We start from the raw sequence: 22395 nt of genomic DNA, 5'->3' as shown, positions 1-22395 counted from the left end.
CCACAAAAAAAAAAAAAAAAAAAAAGAACCACTGGGGTAGTGGTTGCTTTTACTCGGTCGTCTCACTCTTTGCTTAGTTCATGCATCAGTGTTTACTTTCCCTTTTAGAGATGGTGTCAGGGCCTGGGCTGACCTCCGGACAGGAATGTGACTCCAGCCACACACAGGGGTGTGAGACAGATGATTTCTTTTCTTCCTTCCTTCCCTCCTTCTTTTCTTCCTCCCTCCCTCCCCCCCTCCCTCCCTCCCTTCCTTTTAAGATAATTTTTACTGAGGTAGAATTCACATAACATAAAATTAACCATTTTAAGGTGTTCATCTCTGTGGCATTTAGTACATTTATAATGTTGCATAACCACCCCATCTATCTAGTTCCAAAACATTTTCAACACCCCAGTATAAAAACCCATACCCATTAAGCAGTTATTCCCATTTCCCCACACCCCTACCCCTGGCAACCACCAATTTGCTTTCTGTTTCTATGAATTTATCTATTCTGGAGATATCTATCTATACCTATCTACCTAGATATATAGGTATAGATATCTGGAGGTATATATATATGTATGGAATTCCATATATATATATATATATATGTATATATGTATGTATATGTGGAATCATATGTGGTCTTTGTGTTGGGCCTTTCACTCGGCATAATATTTTTGAGGCTCATCCACGCTGTAGCTTATATCAGTACTTCAGTCCTTTTCAAAACTGAGTAACATTCCATTGTTTATCCTTCTATCTGCTGATGGATATTTGCGTTGTTCCCATCCTTTGGCTACCATGAATAATGCTATTATGGACATTCATGTATAAGTATTTGTTTGAGTCTCTGTTTTCAAAACTTTAGGGGTCTTTGACTGGGAGTGGAATTGTTGGGTCACATGGCTCATTTCTGACACCAGTTCTGATGTGTGTGTATTTTTTCCCCCCAAATCCAAGCAATTCTTCAACACTAGCTGGGTGTCCTGTAATTCAATTCAATTCTGACACTCTCTCCCTGGATACAGCACCAGATACCAGTAGAAGTCCAGGTTGCTACTTGTGCCTCTGATCAACTGGCTATAAATCAGAGGTTCCCACAGCCTCTCCTGGAGTTTGATTAATTTGCTTGAGCAGCTCACAGAAGTCAGGGAAATATTTTACTTACTTGATTACAGTTTATCATGTAAGGATATAACTCAGGAACAGCCAGATGGAAGAGATGCATAGGACACAGTATGGGGAAAGAGGTGCAGAATTCCCATGCTCTCTCTGGGTGCACCATTCTCCCTGAATCTCCACGTGTTCACCAACCCAGAAGCTCACCAAACCCCATCCTTCTGGGTTTTTAGACACGCCTCACTACGCAGGCATAATTGATTAAATCATTGGTACTGTTGATTGATTCAATCTCCAGCCCCTCTCCCCTCCCTGGAAATCTGAGGTTGGGGATAAAAGTTCTTACCCTTCTACTACATGGTTGGTTCCCCTTGGCAACCAGCTCTGATCCTCAGGTGACCTAGGGACTTTCCAAATTTCACCTCATTAACATAACAAAAGACACCTTGATCACTCTCCACTTAGGTAATTCCAAAGATTTTAGGAGCTCTTTGCCAAGACTGGAAGCGAAGATCAGATTATCTTATTATAAATCACTATATCACACATGGCAATTCTATGTTTTAACTTTATGAGGAACAGCTAAACTATTTTCCAGAGCAGCTGAATGTTTTACATTCCCAACAGCAATACACAGGGGATCCGATTTTTCCACATCCTCGCCAGCACTCGCTATTTTCCATTCTTTTCTTTTAATTATACTCATGGCTTTTATTTTTCCTTCCAGTCCTTCCCTGCCCACCCTTGTCTCCCTGTCACTTCAAGCTAAAACGTAGCTGATATTATGTGCTAATTTCCTGCATCTCACCTGTCCCGCTGCTAACTCTGCCCACCCCACTTACACCCAGTGGTCACCCTCCTCTTGACAGCAGTGGTTTTACTGCAGTGTAAGTGTGACAACCTGGGAGGGAGATGCTCGCATCCTTATTTCAGAGATGAGAGAAACGAAGCTCAGAGAGGCACAGTAACCTGCCCAAGGGGCACACCTGTGATTTGAGCCCTTCTGACGCCATCCAGCGCTCAGGCTCAGGGATACAAGAGTATCCTTGAATTGGCTTAATCCCCTTAAAATTTTATGTAAAATTATGTGCACGTGTATATTTTGGGGGGCAGGGGCCCATCACTCACATCAGACTTTCCCAGGGGACCCCATCTTCTCCCCAGACCTCCTTTTTCCACTGTCCTGCCCCTGCCTGAGAGGGTTCTGTCCAAACTCTTGGGATGGTTTTTTCGAGTAGAGAGAGGAGTTGCCCTTGAACGTGGAGGCATCCTGTTAGGAGGAGATAATGCAAAGCAGAGTCGCAGCCACGGGGCTCCCTTAGCCCTGCCTCACACCCGTCCACCCGCTCACCGTGCCCTCAACCCTCTCACTCAGCAGCATTGGGGCCATTTTCCCCCTGAGCTGCTTGGCTGCGCAGGGCTGTGCCCTCCACACTTCTGAGTTTAGGAAAGCTGACCTTTGCTCAGCAGGTCAAGTTCAGGAGCTGCTTTTCTGCAGAAGCGATGCTCCCCATCTGCCCTGTGGTGGGAGCCAGTTGGAGCTTGCGGTGTGCCATGGGAAAGGGAGGAGCATTTTGCACTTCTGAAGCCCAGTCACGAGTCCTGCTGAGTCCCCAAATGGTGAGGAACACACACACACACACACACACACACACACACACACGTGTGCGCGCGCGCGCGCGCACTGTATACAATACGGTCCCAGAGTAATGCCCAGAAGCATTATTTCTATTCAGTCTACTGTTAAAAGCGACATGGACCCATTCATAATTGAGACTATGCATACACGTTCAGAGAGTACACGGTATAAAATAAGGGCCAGGTGTGCAGTTACATAAAGTGAATGCGGGGGGCAGGGGTAGAGAAGTGAGCACCGTGGGGGGATGAACTGTCTGCGGAAGCCTTCTGGAGAGAGGTGGCATTTCCCTGGGAAGCGCCCATCTCTCCTTTGTCCCCTGGGGGCACATGGATGGCAAAACCAGTGGGGAAACTGAGGCCCAAAGGACAGAAGTGATGACACTGCCTCATGGACTGAAGGTGTCCGTTGGGGAGCTAGTGATGGTCAGGCTTTCCGAAGGCGTCTGCATCAGTTCACACAAATTAGCGTCCTAACAGAACACAATGTGGCAGTAGTGACAAATGACTATCCAGGGAAGGAAAGGTTCCCCTTGTGCTGAGGGCCCTTGCTCCTTCTGGAGCCAGAGGAACTGGCCACACTTGCTCACTCACTCAGAGGAGCCGGCCAGATTTGCTGACAGTGCCCCGGGGTCTCCCATAGACACCTGGCTCTCTGACCAAATCCCATCTCTCCTGGGATCCTGGGGAGTTTGGGTGCAGCGTGCTGTGGCCACTTTGTGGCTAAGCCAAGAACTGTGTCACCCTTGGAGTCCGGCCTTTCTGGGGATGGACTCCACATGCCCAGCCACGGCAGCAGCCCTTGGAAGTAGGGTACCACTCGGTTGCCAAGGCTTCCCGCAGCCCGTGTTTCCACGGAGGGACAGAAATCAGAGGAGGTTGTTACCTTGGAAACCCTGTTGGCAGCAGTGATTCAGCTGGTCTGTAGCAACCTTCTGCCCTTGGAACCTGCCTGCCGTCCCTCCAGGGAGTTCTGAGCCCCTGACAGGGCGGGCCTAGGGGGACAGCAGCCCTCCTCCTTGCCGACCCCAGGGGCTGATGAGGTGAGACTGAAAGGCTGTGCCATGATGTGCTAGGCTGGTGCCCGAGGGTGGTTGGAGCCAGAGGTGTGTTACATGTTCACATGACCTGGGGGAGGGGTGTCGGCCTCAGAGTCCCCAGTTCCCTTCCCCCCACTGCCCTGGCACGCAGGGAACACAGATGTCTGTGAGCAGGTGGTGTCTTCACGGGCCAGCCTGTCTCTACCAGGCAGACTTGTTAGTTGAAAGGCAGCTGGATGTTTGCAGACCTCTCTCCACCTCCTCGGCAGCCCTGCACATCACCACCAGGCTGGAGGCTGAAGAGGCAAGAAGTCCCCTTACACCCCTCCCACCCCATCTCCACCGGCCAGAACCCAAGCTGTGCTCCCAACCCTGGCCTTCCAGCGCCATCTTGCCCCTTGGCCTCCTCCCCCACCCCTCTGCAGCCGCAAGAACCCTGCCCTCCGCCCTCCTTGCTGGCAACACCCTTGCGCTTAGCCCCAGGCCTTTGCCCTCCTGCCCTCTGCCTGGGGCTCTCCAAGATTCTCTGCTGGACCTTCACACGTCCCACCTCCCCCCACTGCGCCCCAGGCTATTCTAGATGCTGCTCCTCTAGGAGGAGCTGCTCCGCAGTCGTCGTCCCCCCCCCGTCCGCGTCCTGGCTTGCTCGCTGTGCTGTGACACGGAGGGCCCAGATCAAGCCAGAGCCCCCAGGGACACAAGCGTGTGTTGAACGGGGCGTAGATCGTATCCCCCACCCCTTCCCCCAAGCTGTGCTGGGTTTTGTAGCCACCCCGTTTTTCTTCCTTGGAGTTTCAGGGTGCCTCTGTGCACGGGACTTTCATAGCACTTATCTCATGCTGCCCCCTACTGGTGCTCAGGTTCACTGCCCTGTAGACGGGCTTAGGACACCTCGGCTAAGAGCTGTGAGATGTCTGAGGGCAGGAACCACGTGGGATTTATTTTCCATGACTCCAGGAAAACTTGACAGGTCCAGAAACACAAGAGAGGCTTGGCAGATATTTGATCAAATGAACTAATTACTCTGAAATTTGAGAGTTGCATTAACTCTGGAACTGGAACATGCTGCCACCAACCCATCAGGTAGCCCTCACCATACCTGGGCCAATAATAATAACAATACATAATAGTTATAGTAACTAATTCTTACTGTGCACTGTGCATACACCAATCCCGGTTCTAACCGCTTGCCTGTATTATCTAAAACTCACCACAGCTTAGGGAGGTAGGAGCTGTTATTCCTTCAACAGATGAGGAATCTAGAGGCCCAGAAAAACTGAGTAACTTGCATGAGGCTGTGTTGGCTCTAGAATCTATGCTATTAATCATCCACTGCAATGCTGCTCTGCCCCAATAACAATAACAACAACAACAGTAAATATAACAGTCCTAGTAGCACTAATATATTTACCTTATTATTTGTTTTGTTATAATTTTACTGAATTATTGCCTGTATTTACCGTGATAATATATTTTCTGCATATACCTTTATTATAGCGTTTACTGTATGCTGGGCCCAGGTCTAAGCACTTCAATACATTAACTAATTTAATCCTCCAACCACCTTGTGATGTTAGGCGCTAGTAATTATCCCCATTTTACAAATGAGGAAACTGAGTTTCAGAGAGGGAAAGTGACTTGAGCAGGGTCACGCAGTTAGTAAGTGATGCCACTGGGGTTCCAAGCCCTGCAGTTCCAGAGTCTGCATCCTCAAATATGTGGAAGATGTGGGCCTTTGCCAGTGAATTGGGGTCAGCACCTGTGGTCTGAAGGTGTGCCCGCCCACAGAGGACATGAAGACAAAGCATCGGCATCTGAGCGGGCTTGCTGGACTGGCAAAGTCAGGCCCGGGAGGGAGGAAGCCCTGTTGGGGGCCTGTGTGACCTTGAGAAAGTTGCTCGATCTCTCTGTTCATTTGCTTTCCCCTTGGTGTAACCGGGCAAAATGATGGGTTTTTGCAGGATCTGTGATATGCTTTGGGGCGTTCATTGGCAAGGAGCTTAACTTCTTTGCCTGGAAAGGTCAAGGGGAACTCTGGTATCCTTCACCTCCCTAGGGGATGGGTGCCTTGTTAGTGCCTCTGCCCCACCCCAGGTCCCACATTCCTGCCTGAACAGAGTCCTTTGTCCTCAAGGAAGGGCCTGTGTTGCAGGCTGAGGGAGGAGGGCACTTCTCCAGGGCCATTTCCCCCAGGTGGGACAGGCTGATTCTTCGGCCTTGAGGGAGAGTAGGACCTGGTGTCTCCTGACCACCCCTGCTCTTCCTGCTTGCTGGGCCTGGACAGGATGCATGAATGAGCTGTCCTTTCAATGTTGTTATGTTTTTTCTGGTCCAGGTGTGGAAAAGGGAAGCTGGAAGATGGGGATGGAATCAACCTGAATGACATCGAGAAGGTCCTCCCGGCCTGGCAGGTAGGTGTAGGGGCAGAGTCTCCAACAGCACCCCTCCCCCTGCCCTCGGCCTGGTCAGGGCCTAAACTCTCCCACTGGCTCCTTGTTCCTGCAGGGTATAGCTGGATGTACTGCAGTGGTAGGTGGGCCGGGGTGGGTACCTGCCTTGCTGCAAAGTGTCCCACTGTGATGTGTGTGTGGCAGCCTGTGCTCAGCTGTGCCACCAGTGCTGGTGGCAGACCTGACGTGGATGAAATGGCCCATGCACTGGCAACTCAGAAAACTGGGAAGCTTTTGTCCCTTGACATGAAACGTCTGAGGTGAGGCAACCTGCAGCGTGTTCCGGTGGGACTGGCAGGGCTGTCATGGTTTCAAATGTGGTCAGGGCTATTTTTAGGCCTTTGAAAAGTGGAGCTGTCCTGCCAGCCTCCAGGTGTCTGATGTGCTTGCTGGTTTTGTCATTGATTGGACTCCTTTCCCTGAATTGGGCCGGGCTCCAGGACAAGAGGATTACTCAGCAAAGAGACAGCAAATCTAGGTCCCTAGATGCTTCTGGTGCTGGGCTTTGGGCAGAAGCCATAGGAGTGTAGCTGCTTCCGGGAATGAGGCTAGGCCTCCTGCAGAGGAGGGGAGCAGCGAACCCTCCTCCATGACCGATCCTGCCCCGCGTGACCTGCCACGCACTGCACTCACCACATCACGCTTTCTTCTCTCTTCCAAGTCTGTCTGGCTATGTCAGCTGCATCCATTCTTCTTTTCCAGCTCCCTGCAGGACTTACCCACTTTTTGGCTGAGTGTTTATGCCTTGGGCCTATTAATGAGAGGCAATAGAATGAACAGTCAAGGCCTCAGCAATCTGATTGGGATGTGACTTGGGCTGGGTTTTCCTTGTGTTTCTTCCACTAGGAGTTTATTGAGCTTCTTGCATCTGTAGGTTTATAGTGTAGGTTTATATCAAATTTGGGAAAGTTTCAGCCATTATCTTCCTCACCTCCCCCAGAACGCACTCTCTGCAATTCCACTTATAGGCACGCTGTGCTTTTTCATATTTTCCCATGGTTCACCAAAGCTCTGCTTTTTTTTTTAGTCCTTTTTTCTGTGTTTCACTTTGGATAGTTTCTATTGCTATGTCTTCAAGTTCACTAATCTTTTCTTGCAGTGTCTAATCTATTGTTAATCCTGTCCTGTATATTTTCCGTTTCAGATATTATACGGTTCATCTCTAGAAGTTCAGTTACGGATTTTTTTCTTTTTGGTATTTATCTTCCATTTATCTCCTCTTCATGCTAATGCTTTCTCCTATCTTCTTGAGCATATGGAATATTTTATAGTAGCTGTTTTAATGTCCTTCTCTACTAATTCTGTCATCCATGTCATTTCACAGTCTGTTTCTGTTAACTGATTTTTCTCTTGGGTATGGGTTGTGTTTTTCCTTGCATGCTTGGTAATTTTATATTAGATGCAACATATTAGGAATTTTAGGGTGTTGGATATTATTATTATTAATTAAAATATTTTGAACTTTATTCCAGGACACAGTTAAGTTACGTCAAGAGTTTGATCCTTTAAAGGCTTGCTTTTTAAGCTTTGTTAGGTAGGAAGCCTTTAGAGCAAAGTTTGCTCCACTACTGGGTCAATAGCCTTCTGAAGTTGCCACTCAGTGCTTTATGTCCTAGGAGGTATTTCCACCATGTCAGCTGGGAATACAAACTATTTCCAGCTGTGTGTGATCTTAGGGGATTACTCCATCAATTTGTTGCAGATAGCTTTTCACCAGCCCTGGAAGTTTCCTCACATGCATGCACAAATTGGTGCTCAGCCAAAGACTCAAGGGCCTGCAATTTCTGGATTTCTCTCTGTGTGCAGCTTTCTCCTCTCTGGTACCCTGCCTTCCAAATTCTAGTGGCCTTGGACTCCCTGAATTTTGAACTCTGTTCCCTTAACTCATTGAGACCACCGGGCTCTCTTTGGACTCCTCCCTGCCTTGCAGACTGGAAACTCACCAGGCACCAGGCTGGGGCACATGTAGGGCTCACCTCATTATAAGGGAAAGTGTGGTGACTTTACGGTGGAGAAACCTGGCAGGCTTCAACCTGACCAGGTGATCACGGTTAACATCATTAGTGTGGGGTGAGTGGACACTATGTGCCCCTGATGTGCTGCACGGAGAAAGCCCAGCATCATTTCTGGGGTTTTCCTGCCAAGAAAGCACAGCCTGCATCTGGTCATGAGGACCCAAATGGAAAGGCCATCTTCTAAAACTGCCTGGACATGAAAGACTGAGGAATCTCCCAGATTGAAGGGGATTGAAGACGCAGACAACTAAATGCAATATGTATTCCTTTTTGAGATCCTGGACCATAAGGAAATAGAGACCTTGTTGGACAGTGGGAGAATGTGAATTGAGGTCTGTGGCAGTAGTGTTTCTTGGCTAGAAGTGTCCTCTGATTTAGGGGGCTATATGATAGTTAGGGTAGGTGAGTGTCCTTGTTGTTGAGAAACACATGCTAGAATATTTGCGGGATATGTGGCCTCATGTCTGCAGCGTGTCCTCAAATGGTTTAGAAAAAGATGAATGATAATGAGTGTGTAGATCCACAGAGGGAGAGAGAAGCCTGAGTGAGGGGGATGGGGATTGGGGGGAGGGGCTCTTTGCACTGTTCTTGCAACTTTCCTGTGCTTGAGAGAAAAATTATCAATAAGGTCTAGGCCATGATGTGTAGGTCAAAGGCACAGAGTATCAGCTAATGAAATACCCTCTGGCCTGGATCTGTACTAAATTCTCACAGCTAATATAAAGCTAGCCCTGGCACAAAAGTCAAAAGGTAAAGTATTCAGAAATCGCCACTTTATCACTCCATTCCTAAATGCCTACAGCATTCGTTATTGATAGAAAAAGTACATTTGAGAGACACTGATCTAGGTGAGGAGCCCCCTGCCCTAGGAGAGGTGTTGACCCCTCAGTGGCCTTATGAGCCAGAAGCCTGGGGCATCCTGGCCAGAAAAGTTACAAGTGTGACCACATCTCCTGTTGGGTGACTGCCTCCCAGCTCCTTGGGGAGCACAACAGAGGGCCTTTCACTCCCGCTAGAAGGGAGAGGGAGCCAGGCCCTTACTGGGGGAGGCAGCAGAGCGCAGGGGTTAAGGGCTTGGTGTCTGGACAGCATGGCATCCTGGCCGTGCCACTGACTAGCCAAGGGGTTGGGCAAGTTACTTACCTTGCTCTGCCTGCTTCCTCCTGTGTAAAATAGGATAATAACAGTATCTATGTCCTAGGATTGTCTGGAAGATTGAGCACATGAGTTCACGTGAAGCACTGAAAACACTGCCTGGCACATAGGAGGTGCTCCCTCTGCTGGTGGACAGGCTCTGGGGCTCCCCACTTTCTTAGGAGGTGGGAGAGGGGGCTATTTCCTATACCCCATCTCCACCTTGTGCATTTGTCCTGAGTGGCAACCCAAGGAGTGCAGAAAGATTGCATCAGAGGTCACGAGAGTCAAAGGATAGGCGTCTGCCACAGACGTGCCAGTGACCTCCCTTCTGTGGGCCTTGGTTTACTCATCAGTAAAATGACACAGTTGAACTAGATTAGAGGTTTGCAAACTGTAAAGCTCTGGGATTTTCCAGAGGCATCTCAGGGGCGCTCCTGGAGTGGGGAGTGGGGTGGCTGAAGAAGCAGGCTCGAGGGGACCCCCCAACGCAGACTCGCCCAGAACAGCTCAGCCCGTGTCTCTAAACCAGTCTTCTACAAATGGTTTCATTTGAAGATATGGTTCCACTACTGAACAGATTTTGAAAATCATCTGACCAAGGTCCCACTCAGGTTTCATATTCTAGGGTTTTCTCTCTCTCAGAAACGATCCATCAGCAAACATTCTTGGTCTCTAGGGACTGCATGAGACATCAGCTCTTAGAGGTGCTGCGAGTGGAAGCCTACACCTCTGGTCTCCATTCCCAGTCAGGATCCACACAGGGGATGGGATTTGATACTCACACACACCAACACTTTGAACCAGCTTTGCCTTCAGAAAACTACCAACAGACAAGTCCCTGAGCAGATCTACGGCTTTCTGGGTCTTACCCTAGATCCACTGTATTAGTTATCTATTGCTGTGTAATAAGTTGCTCAAAATTTAGCAGCCTAAAACAATAAACATTTGTTATCACACACCGTTTTTGAGGGTCAGGAATCTGGGAGCATCTTAGCCAGGTGGTTCTGGCTCAGGGTTTCTCACAAAGCTGTGATCAAGGTGTCATTTGGGGCTACAGTCATCTGAAGGCTGGACCGGGGCTGGAGGACTCACTACCATGGTGGCTCCCTGCCATGGCAGAGGACAGGGGATTCGGTTCTACCCTGGCTGCTGGCAGAAGGCTTCATTCACGTGAGCCTCTCCGTAAGCCGCTTGAGTGTCACATCATGGCAGCTGGCTTCCGCCAAAAGGAGGGAGGAAGGAAGAGAGACAGATAGACAGACATAGACATATCATGGGTGAGAGAGTGGAGAGCGTCCAACACAGAAGTCCTAATCTTTTTTAACCTAATCTCGGAAGTGGCATACTCTCACCATGCCACAAGCTATGTACGTTGATTGCACAGACCAACCCTGGTACGATGTAGAAGGAACTGTACAAAGGTGTGAATATCAGGGGGCAAGGTCATTGGGGGCCATCCTGGAGGCGGTGACCACACCCACTGATTGTACCCAGGAATCTGTATTTGTTAAAGCATCACAGAATATCTGCAGTTTTATCAAAATTATCCACAAGAGTTGAAAAGTTGTCGTTGATCGTGCTCAGGGCTTGATGTCTCTTTGGGGTGTTTGCATTTCGTATGGTACCATTAGGACAAGCCCAACAGGCCTCCTGATCCCAAAACATATATCTCTGGTGGTAGAATTTGAGGTCTGGTGAGAGAGCACGTCAGGGTGATTGTTTTCTGAATTTTCCTAGTGTTCTCCTAGACAGGGCTGGCTGGTTCCGTTGTTTGGCCTTGGGGCCTCAGGGTCAGCTAGCCTAGCTATTGGCATTTGGGGCGGGACAGATCTTAATTGTGTGGACCTGTCCAATACATACAGGTATTTAGTGTTCCCAGTTTTAACCACTGAATGCGAGTCACTGGGGAGAGGGCCCACCCATAGTGTCGGGACCCCAGCCCATCCACAGCGGTCAAGGGCCTGAGCAGAGATGAGTGGGCTTCCTAGAGACTGTCTTAGACAGAAGTCAGGCTTTGAGGAGAAGAAAGAAACCTCGAGCCTCCCCTCCCCTCCTGGAGGCAGGAAGGAACAAAAACAGGAGGACGCAGGGAGAAGGTTGGCCTGAAGCTCATTGCCCACCTGCCCCGCACTTCTTTCACCCAGAAGAAGAGAGGCAGATATTTGTCTGAGCGTTCAGTCCATCCTTCTGCCTATGAGTTTCTACCATCATTTCCCAGCAGAACTTTGACATGTACCTGGTTATGCTCTTGTTGGTGTGATAACCGGGGCGTATGTGTTTTTTTTTTTTTTTTTTAAACAAGACAGAATTTTTCAATCATCTGCTGTGTTCAGATACTATAGGCCATGGCATGATATTAAACAAACCCCCAAATCTCAGGGGCCTCACACACAGGATATTATTTGTCACTTACTGAGATTTCTGCTGAGGGTCTAGCTACCCTCCAGGGCAGCTCCTTTCCAAAGCAGGGGCTCAAAGGTCCAGTTGGATTCCATTCCGTGGCCCTACCATCTCAACCCACAGTACCCAGGTGGCCCTGGCAGGGACAAAGAGAGGGCTGGAGGGTCATGGTCTGGGTCTCAAATGCTTTGACCCAGAAGTATCATTTGTACTTAGCCCATTGGACAGAACTAGTCCCATGACCCCATCCAAGGGCAAAGGGGCTGGCGGAGAAAGAGGCATCAGGGTCAGCAACGGTGCTTCTGCCCCGATTTCCTCTTTCCTTCACTTGTTCACCTAACTCCTCTTCATGGACAGGGGCTTTGCACCAGCCTTTTGGAGAGAGAGAGCGGGAACTGCATGAGATACAGTTGCCAGGAGGGGCACAGTCTAGAAGACAAATGAGACATGTGCTCTGATGACAGTAGAGCAGAGTTGCAGCTATCAACGCCTGCGCGAACGCTGGTGCCTTGCCCAGGTCAGCGTCCCTGTAGAGGGAAGTCTGGTCCCCTCCCTGAATGCTCCATCTGCCTCTCCAATGCCATGCAGTGTCTGCAGCCTGGGGCTTGAAAGAATGTCTGAGTCGGGAACCGAGGGCCCCAGTGGGCCCCCAACTTAATGCCTGTTGTAGATCTCTGGGAGCGCTAGCTTGTCTCTCACTGGGAGTCACACATGGGGCACGTGTCACAGTGAGTGGTCCTCGGTGGGAGTGCCTCAGTCAGAGGTCAGCTGCTGATGCCTGGGTGCCTGTCCACGGCCCCCTCCAGCCAAAGCCAAGGACTCGATCCCTGGTGGTCCCACCTGGTTGTATTTGCACAGTGGGCAATAAATCCAGGAACCCCACTGCTGGGACTCAGGGCCCTGGAGCCACCCAAGAACCTGAGGCAGCAGGGCAGACAGTAGGTACCCACATCCGCCAGGCACAGTTCTCCACCCATAAGAGGCATTTAGTTGGTCAGTAAAGGCTGATGCTGGTGACGTTGACTGTCCCCAGGTTCTGCCTCCCTGTAGAGATAGTTGATGGGGAAGAGCGAGTGAGCTGGGCTGGGTGACAGCCAGCAGCCAGATTTCAGCATCCCCAAACTCAGCAGCCTCAGGTGAGCTGAAGCTAGCTTTGCTCCCCAAGAGCTCTGATTGGGAAGGGCAGCTGGAGTCCCTGAACGTGGTAACATGGATTCAGGAGGACATCCATCATGGTTTCAGGCGGTGAAGCCACAGGGCAAGGGCAGAAGCTGACACCTATACAACTGGGCTCAGAATGGAGGCCTGGGGGTCCCGCCTGCATTTTTGGCACCTCTGTTGTGAACCGTGGAAGGTGGTGGAAGGCGGTTGGCCAGCCTGCCGTATTGGCAGTGATGTGGACATTCCAGCCCCCGTCATTTGTAATCCCGCTCCCAGGGTGGCCCCAGGGTCAGGTATGGCGGGTGCAGAGGGATGGATGGCTGCGCCGTGATCTGCTCCCACTAGAGGGCACCAGCGCGCCGCCCTGGAGACTCCGCAGTCACATTTGCAACGGGAGGTCCCTTGTCCCTAGCAGCCAAAGGTGTCCTTGCCTTGCTGGTGCTCAACATGCAGATACGGTGCTTAACATTGTCCCCAAAATGACGCAGGCCCTCCAGGCTGAGGTCTTCTTCCCAGAACAAGGGAGAAGATGAGGCAGTGAAGGAGGCAACTGCACAAGTGAAGGAATTACCTGTTTGGTCCAGGTGTCCCCTGCCATGCACAGGCCTGACATTCCTCCAGGGACCGCCCCCCCCCCCCTCCAATCCTCAGACCCCTGGGAACACGTGGCAGCTCCCAGGAGGGCACACCCATCAAGCCTCTGTCAGCTGCACAGACAAGGAGGGTGCTCGCCCACAGACTGAGGCGTGATGGTGGCCTTCCCCGCACCAGACGGTTTCACCTGGGCCTGCAGGGGAGAGACCCGCCTGCGTGGGGCTTAGAGAATTACAGAGTGCTGGCTTCTGCCGTTGGAAGGACAGGGGCTGGCAGGCGGTGCTGAGGGGATTGATGGAGCCCCGTAAACTTGACTGAGTTCAATGCAAGGCAAGGGAACCGAATCCGAATGGGTTCTGCTCTCCCCTTGCGCTCCCCTCTCCTCTGGCCCAAGACCTCCAGCCTAGACACCACCCTGGGCTCCTTCCCCCTGAGGTGTGGTGACTTGAACAGTTTCTCCTCAGCGTCTCCTCAGGCCCCTGCAGAAATACTGCCTCTTTATTCCGCACACGGCCCTGGATGCTTCTGCGTTTTAAACAAAACCCCAGTTGAAAGACATTGTTGTTGAGTTATCTCATGTCTTGCCTAAGGCTTTCTGAAAGGACACGTTTGGATCATTTTTCTTTGAATTCTCTGTCAGAAGCGTTTCGCCCGCCGTCTTTTGTCTGACAGTGGGAACTGCATAACCCAACTTATTTTGCTTTCCTGTTAGGAAATTTTGAAACTAAATTCTGTGTCTGTCTGCAGTTAATTATGAGCTCACCCTGACCTGGTCAGGTCCGTTGCTCTAATCCTCTGGTGACTGACCTAGTTTAGTGCAGTACATAATGTGTAGGCCTGGGAGGTCGGCATGGCGCACACACTGAACAAAGAACATGACTAAGTCGAGTGGGATTTCTGGCCTCCTGGATGTGCCCAAGTACTCTCTTCACATGGGACCCAGAGTGAGGACAGGAGACCAGCTGAAGGAGGGGGACAGTGAGGCCTGGGGTTAAGCACCCCATTTACCCGCTTGGCCCCGAATAAAGACAGGGCGAGAAACACCCCACCCCACCCGCCAGGAATCTGAGGGACATGTGAGCTTTCAGAATGAAAATCACTGAGTGCTCGGAGGAATAAAAATGGTGGCAGATGCGGGAGCAGCCTTGTTCCTCCAGCAGGTGGCGCTGTTGCAGTGTGGACTCAGGGTTGGTGGGAAGGGGCTGCCCCACACTGGATTGAAGCGGCTGGAAGCCCAATTCCCAGCCCTCCAGATGGGAAGGAGTGACTTTATCATTCCCTAGAGCTATAGCAGCTCAGTGGCCAAGTCTTCTGGAAACTTCCAGGATATGCTAACTCACAGGCATGAGGATTATTAAAATATCCTGAGATGCCAAGGAGCAAAATCATGTAAAAACTAAGTCCCCCCACACAACCCCAGGCCTGCCCCCTTCCACAAATCCTGCTTCATGTCCCGTCTTGGTCCCGTGGGGGGTCCGGTCTGACTTCATTAACTGAGCCCACCAGGATTGACTGGGCATCTTTCTGTGGACCAGGCATTGTCTTAGTCATGATGGACTGAGTTTAAACGCAGGGGCCGCTGCCTTTTCAGTGAACCAGGACATGCAATTCTCCTAATGTCCCTGTAATGAGCATCTAGCAATGAATGACTGCAACGCAGTGCAAACACTGGCTAAGTGCCTTCCAGGCTCCAGGAACTGTGACGGTGCTTTCTTTTTCTTATCTTACTTATCCTCACATCGTCCCTGTGGAGGGATGTGCTGTTACTGATCTCCTTTTACAGATGATGCCGTCTCTGGTCAGATGCACCTTCTCAGTAAAGCCTTTTGAACACCCCATTCCGTATTCCCCATTCCCGCCCATCCCCACTTAATTTTTCTCCATAGTGATCATCACACGCATGCTTTATTTTTGTGGTCTGCCTTCTCCACTGGAATGTTACATTCCATGCGGGCTCATATAGGTGCTCATTAAATATTAGGTGAGTGACTAAATGAGCCCTGACTTGCTCCTATCCCAGAGGGACTCACCCCCAGCACCCCACAGTCCTTCGCAGGGGCTCACGTAAATCGCGTACCGTCTGAGCTACGTGTCCGCATGTATCATCTCTGAATTCTCGTAACTGCCTTGTAGAGTATAGGTACTACTGTTATCGTCATCTTGCAGACCAAAAAACCGAGATCAAATACCTGCCCCAAATCACATGGCTTACAAATGGGGGAGTGGGATTGGAATTCAGGCAGCCTGGCGCTCCTTTGTAAGGAGTGACGGAGGAGGAAGAGGTGATGGAAAACCATTTTCTAATTCTAGGTGACTGTAGTCACGTACAGCAAGTTAGGGGTGAATGTCATTTCCTTAATAAGCAAGAACAAGAAAATGGACATCTTTCTTTTTTTTTTTTTTTTTTTTTTCCTTTTCTCTTGTAACCTCCTGATCACATCTGGTGGCCTCTACTTACCTGGCTTCTCTGTAGCTGTACTGTTGTGATACTCTTGGCTGTCGTGGGTTCTGGCTCATCACTCTGGGTCCTGCTCCTGCCTCTCTAATCCTGCTTTTTCTGCCACTCCTTCCTCTCCTGGCTGTGCTTTGGTGCCTCAGCCATGGTTCTTTGCTACTTGCTTCCCATCCATGTCTATTGCTTCACCCTGCACAGTGAGGACTCTCTGGCCTGTATCCCTGCCCTCATGTCTCCTGTGAACAACCCAGTGCTGGGATTACATTAGTTATAGCTTTGGGTATATATGGATATCTTCCTACATTTCAGTTTGTGTTTTCTGTTTCTTCTTTTTCTGATTCTTTTCTTTTTTTTTTTTTTTTTTTTTTTTTTTTCCTCTACTGCTGTAGGCACTAAAAATGGAAAGAGAGGAGGAGGGGGTGGGGCGAGGGAGAGAGGAGCCCCTACTGACACCTTTGACAGAGGAAGAGATGTTTTTCCTTTCTTTTAATTGGAAAGGTTTCCAGGGGCCTCCCCCCAGCCCCTGCCGACTCCAGATCCTGCCTCGGCTCTGAGCAGGGGTGCTCACCTAGGAGAGCCCCTCTGCTCTCTGGCCACCCTCCCACCTACCTGGTGCTTCCTCCCTCAGGATGAAAATAGGTGCCCATACAATGAAGGAGACCAGGACTTCAAGGCCCATTGGCCATAGGCAGTGTGTGCTGTGAGGCCAGCCTATTTTTACTTTTGTTGTTTGGCAGTATTTTTACAAGAAATTATTATTTGGGGCATGAAGAGTTTTGTTGGGGACCGCTAGGAAAGTTCCTGGGAAGTGGGCGACTAGCTGAGTCTGGGCCAGGTTCTCACAGTCTCGGGGTGCGGGCAGAATGCAGGGAGGGGGGACTGGAGGTGGCAAGTGCTTTCTGGCTCTAGGGCGTCCCGGAAACATCTGCCTCCCTTACAGGACAGCCTCAATTGTCCGTAGCACAGTTAGGGTCTTAGACAGGGGTGGGCAAACTGTGGTCTGCAGACCAAGTCCAGCCCTCCAGCCTGTTTCTGCAAATAAAGTTTTATTGGCACATGGCCACGCCCATTCATTTGTTCACTGGCTGTGGTTGTGTTTGTGTTACGAAGCAGAGTCGAGTAGCTGCAATGTGGACCCTACCACCGTCGAAGCCTAAATATACCCGATCTGGCCCTTTACAGGAAAAGACTGATAAACACTGATCCAGAGTATAAACAGAAAAAAAGCCCTGAGAGTTAAAACAGGTGACAAACAAGTTCATTCACTTGTCATCCGAGAGGCCTTCGGTTCTACACGCAGAACATCTTGGAGTTCATCCAAAATGATTCTCTTCCAGCTCCCATTTCTTCAGCTGTAACATGGGATCATATACGGGTTTGACTTTCATTGCAAGGCTTTGCTGAGGGTCACAATATAAACCAGGTCGTATAATGACCAAAAAACACTCTACAGGTGTGAAGTGGCCTTACTAAGTAGCTCAGTTACACCTGGAAGCAAGCACAGAACTGGGGAGCTTGACAGACAAGATGGGAACCATCCACACGTCCCTCCTGTGATTTGGGGGTGGCAGTTGCGGGTGGAGGGATAGAGATTAGGTTGTGTTTCCCCAGCTCCTACGAAGACAGAGATCTCAAAGAAGACTGTGTGCCCTGTAGACCTCGTGTGTCCTTACCTCTCCCTTGTCCAATCTCCCTGCTCTTTCACGGCCCTGTCAAATTTCACCTGCTTGGTGAAATTGTCCTAGATGAATCAGACCACCATCCCACCGTCCCAGTCCTGAGGGCTTTCGTGGGCATTTGGAGGACTTCACTGTAGGCCACTTTTGAGGTTCTCCTGTTGTTTCACAGAGAGAAAAGCAAAGGTATGGCATTAGGGCTGCAGAACTAAGCAAGCAGTGGTTCAGAAGAAATGGAGGCCACAGAGAATGGAGGAGTCCCGGAGTCCTGAAGGGATGTGCCCAACAGCAGAGAGAGCAGTCGGTGCGGGTGCTCGAGGCCTTGGAACCTGACCAAACAGGGACGCAACCGAATGTTCTTGAGCAGAGAAATGTATGATGGAAGGAGGATTTAGGAAGCCAAGGGCCAAATCCTAAGGCCTGACCAATCCTTGTGCTCTCTTCCTGGGACCTCTAAGGAACTCCTAAGATTATACACATCTTCCCACAGTAGCCGAGGAAGGACGTTTCGTTGCTTCGTTAGGGACAGGCCAGGGTCCCTTAAAAAGAGGACCTTCCCCCAGTAGAGACGTCATCTGGTCCATGCCCTGCTTTGGGCCAGACCATACCCAGAATCCTTTGCTGAGGGTCAGAGGGCTTGATCAGTTGGATGGGGGAGGGTGGGGGAGTAGCAGGCCCAAGCAAGGCCAGACTGAAGATGGCCTCCCTTGTGACCTCTGCTGGGCCCAGGACATCTCACAGACAGCGAGAGCTGCTCTACCCACCCACCCCCAACCCCGGAATGACTTGGGCTTGGGAGGGGGAGGCCAGCCGAGGTACCAGGAGCCCAGGCTGAGAGCAGGCCCTAAGCTGGCTACCATCGCTTAGATGGTACCACCTAAGCTACCATCGCTCAGAGGCAGGGCCACCCTTATGCACACACACCCCCCAGTGACCCAGTGGTCCTCCCAGGAGGGGCCCCAAAGCCCAGGGTGAGCGGGGTTACCCCACGTGCAGCCCCACCGTCTGTTCCTAGAGCAGTTTCCAGGGCTGGTGTGACACCCCAGCCGTCTCGGGAATGTCCTGGTGACTTGGACCAGTCCTGGTTCAACAAGGTTGCACCCTGGTCCAGCCCCTTCCTGCTCCGTCCTTGGGCGGTGGAAGGAGCAGCTGAGGCGGGGGAGGAGGAAGGTATCGCTGAGGGTGTGAAGCATCCATTATTCCTTTATTAGCCAGGGTGCCATTTCTGGTCTCGTTCTCCTTCCTGGCGGAGAAGCCCGGTTATTTTCGTTAACCCCAGCTCCTCTGGCTGGGAGCAGCCACCGGCAGGGCAGAGGGGGCCGGGCGGACAGGGCTACGTGCTCTCCTGCAGGCGTTTGTGAATGGGCCCCGGCTCCCAGGCTGCCCCGACGGCAGGTGCCCCCCCCAGGACGCGCTGACTCTTGCTGGCCGGCCGGCGTCTTTTCTAGCACTGCAGTGGCCAGGCAGGAGGAAGCTTTCTTCTGGCCCAAGAACAATACCAGGGTCAGCCCGGGGACCTCCCTCCTACACCCTCTTCCTTCCATTGTGAGCCGCTGCACAGTCCCAGGCCGCTTGGCTCTGCAAGCCAGGGGGGAGGGGGAACGGGCCCAGGAGAGATTAGCAATGTGTGTGACACCTCCAGCTGTCTGTCTCCACTTCCCAGGCTGGCCAGGATTCTGGAGGCGGCAGATGGACAGATAGACCAAGCACGTGTGAGTGACCATTGGGTCCCTGAGCTTGCAAGGGGCTGCCGACAGGGTGAGGCCACTGACTGGATGGCACCATGCCCTGTCCCCTGCCCCCATGGAATCACAGCATGTCAGGGCTGGAAAAGGCCTGCCCAGACCTTCTGCCCATCACCCCATTACACAGACAAATAGACCCAGAAAGGTAAAGGTTTTACCAGATTTCCTATTGCCCTGCTTAAAACTCCTTCGATGATTCCCGAGGCCTATGGGGAAAAAATCACCGACTTTCCATTAACCCCAGTGCCTGCCGGCCTCTCAGGCTTCTCCCCTGTGACTTCCCGCCTTGTGCTCTAGCCTTATGACTAGTTAGCAGGTCCTGATCCAGCAGCACCAGTCCCCTGCCTTAAATGTCCTTCCGGCTACATTCGCCCACCTGCCACTTACCTGTTCTTCAAAGACTCCTTGAAGGTCACCTTCTCTATGCAGTCCCTTCTAACAATCCACTTCCTTTTCTGCTTTTTCTGGGCTCCTCGAGCACTTAATATATCCCTAGAGAAGGGCTGCCCTCCACATCACTGGGATGCCCATGTGTCTCTCCCACACCTACATGCCTCTCCCCGCACGACACGCTCCAAATCCTGGGGTCTGAAAACCCTTAGGTTCTCAAAGTGTGGTCCTCAGACCAGCAGCCTCAGTATCACCCAGAAACTTGATAGAAATGCAGATTCTTAGCACTCCCCTTCACTCCTATTGAACCAGCAACTCTGGGGTTAGGGCCCAGCGATCTGTGTTTTAAGAAGTCCTCCAGGTGATTCTGATGCCTGCTCAAGTTTGAGAGCCAGGCCTGAGGACCTACTTGCAGGCAGTTGGCTCTTAATAAATTCTTTTTTTTCTCTTTTTCTAAAATTGAGGTATATTTGACCTATAGCATTGTGTAAGTTTAAGGTATACAACATATTGACTTGGTCCATTTATATGGCAATATGCTGGCCATTGTAGTGTTAGCTAACACCTCTGCTGTGTCACAGAATTGGCATTTCTTTAGTGTTGGGAACAAATAAGATATAGCCTCTTAGCAATGTTAATGTTTATACCAGTTGTGTTGTCTATCTTAATAGTTTCTTGATAATTTCTCTGGTAATTGACATCACCCATCCGCTTCTATTTGCTGACAAAATTTTGGTTGTTTGTTTGTTGTTTACCATTATTTTGCTCAAATGGTGGACAAAGAATCTTGCCCTCTTTGACAGCCAAGGATGGGGATTTGCAGAGGGTTGAGTGATTTAGGAACGACCCAGTCCCCCAGACTCTGGCACCTGATCCTGGCACTAGCCGTGCCAACAGCCCTGGGTGAGCCCCTGGGGATTAGAGTTACTGGTTTTGGGGGGGGGTGTCATTACCTCACCGTCAAAGGTAGAAACCTCAGCAGAGCCCCCAGTGATGCTGTGCCTTTGCAGGTGATCAGAGCCACTGGACACACAGGCTCAGCGGCCATGGCTCACAGGCCCAGCCGCTCCACGGCATGTGGGATCTTCCCGGACCGGGACACGAACCCGTGTCCCCTGCATCGGCAGGCGGACTCCCAACCACTGTGCCACCAGGGAAGCCCCTTTGGTTTTTTTTTGGTGTGCGTGGAGGCAGCCTTTATTTAGAGATGGAGGGGAAGCTCTGGGCTAGTTACGCCTGTTCCTTCTCTTTGGAAGACATTGCTGTGTGTGTAGCGGATTTGTCACCCACTGTGTGTTGGGCAGTGGCTGACGGTGAAGGGAGTTTGTCCCTGGGCTCAGAGCCTGTAGGCAGCCCTCAATGACCCTGAGGCATAGTTAGTGGCGAGAGGAAGCTGACCTGGGGATAAAACAACAAACACTAACTTCTGTCTACAAAGGGAATAATCAAACGTTGATGTTAAATAGACTATAAATAATAACAGTAACGTAGTTGCAGGCTCAGCACAGACTGTGGAAAAGCTAAACATTGAGATCTGTCCAGAAAACAATTCTGGCCTTTCCCTCTGAGCTTCAGTGTTCTGACTTTGGGAGCAGAGGGCTGATGAGGACAGAGCCCTGGCCCAGGGACAGGCGATCATGTCCTACTTCTGAGCCTCGCGGTCCCACTTCCTGTGAAACAGGAGAGGAGGCTCTGCCATCCTTCTGGACCCAGCCCTGTAACCCCCTGACCCACTCTTGGGGTGCTTCTAGAGGAAAGACCTTGTTTGATGATTAAAGCATTACATGTGTTCTTGTGTTCCCAAAAGACCCTCACTTTTCCTCTTGGCCTGCACCCTACGCCCTGGAGGGTTCAGGGAAAAGTTCCGCTTCCCCTGTCCCGTAGCGGGGCCACATGTAGCTTCCTGTACATCCCCAGGCTCCTCTCCCTCCCAGAGTTTATAAACCTTGAGTTTTTTCGTTACTGATGGAGAATTTAATTTAGCATTTTGCTTCTTACGGCTTGGAGTGTGTTTGGGTCCCAGACGCCTGTCAGCCTGGTGGGGATCCAGGGAGAGGTAAGTGGAGCCCCATGCTCCTCTAGGACAGGTACAGGAGGCTGAGGATTCTGGGCCCCAGTTGTCCCTCGAGGCCCAGGGCTGTCAGCCCACGTGTTGTATGCTGAGTGGCTTCTTTGGCATGGACATAGCCTCCATCCGACGTGAGGTGCCACAGTGTCAGGCGGGGTGTAAGCCAGAGCCTCCAAGGGCCTCGGCTGGCTCACCCTCTGCCTCCGTGGCTCGGCGTCTTCATCTCCAGAGTGAGTGTGTCAGAGCCAGTGGTCTTGATAGCCGTTCCCACCTCGTACATCCTGTGGCTTGGATGTAAGAGCTCACTTAAACCTGTTGGTATAATGTGATGCCATTGCTGCAGGTGGGATTCATAAAAGGTAGTCTGGGGCTTCCCTGGTGGCGCAGTGGTTGAGAGTCTGCCTGCCAATGCAGGGGACACAGGTTCGTGCCCCAGTCCGGGAAGATCCCTCATGCCGCGGAGCGGCTGGGCCCGTGAGCCATGGCTGCTGAGCCTGCCCGTCCGGAGCCTGTGCTCCACAA

At 51.1% G+C, this 22395-nt stretch overlaps 1 protein-coding gene across 1 annotated transcript in view; it reads left to right on the top strand.

Annotated features, from left to right (window-relative positions):
• CTIF (cap binding complex dependent translation initiation factor) overlaps window positions 1-22395 on the top strand; it is a 238040-nt gene that overhangs the window by 39893 nt on the left and 175752 nt on the right. Inside the window, 1 exon segment of the mRNA XM_007465601.1 lies at window positions 6118-6193. Coding sequence (XP_007465663.1) covers window positions 6118-6193 — 76 coding nt within the window.

Source organism: Lipotes vexillifer, unplaced genomic scaffold (genome assembly GCF_000442215.2).
Source record: "Lipotes vexillifer unplaced genomic scaffold, Lipotes_vexillifer_v1.1 scaffold36, whole genome shotgun sequence".
Classification (NCBI taxonomy): Eukaryota; Metazoa; Chordata; class Mammalia; order Artiodactyla; family Lipotidae; genus Lipotes; species Lipotes vexillifer.
Note: the sequence above shows the minus strand (reverse complement) of the source record. Positions and strands in the feature narration are given on the sequence as shown.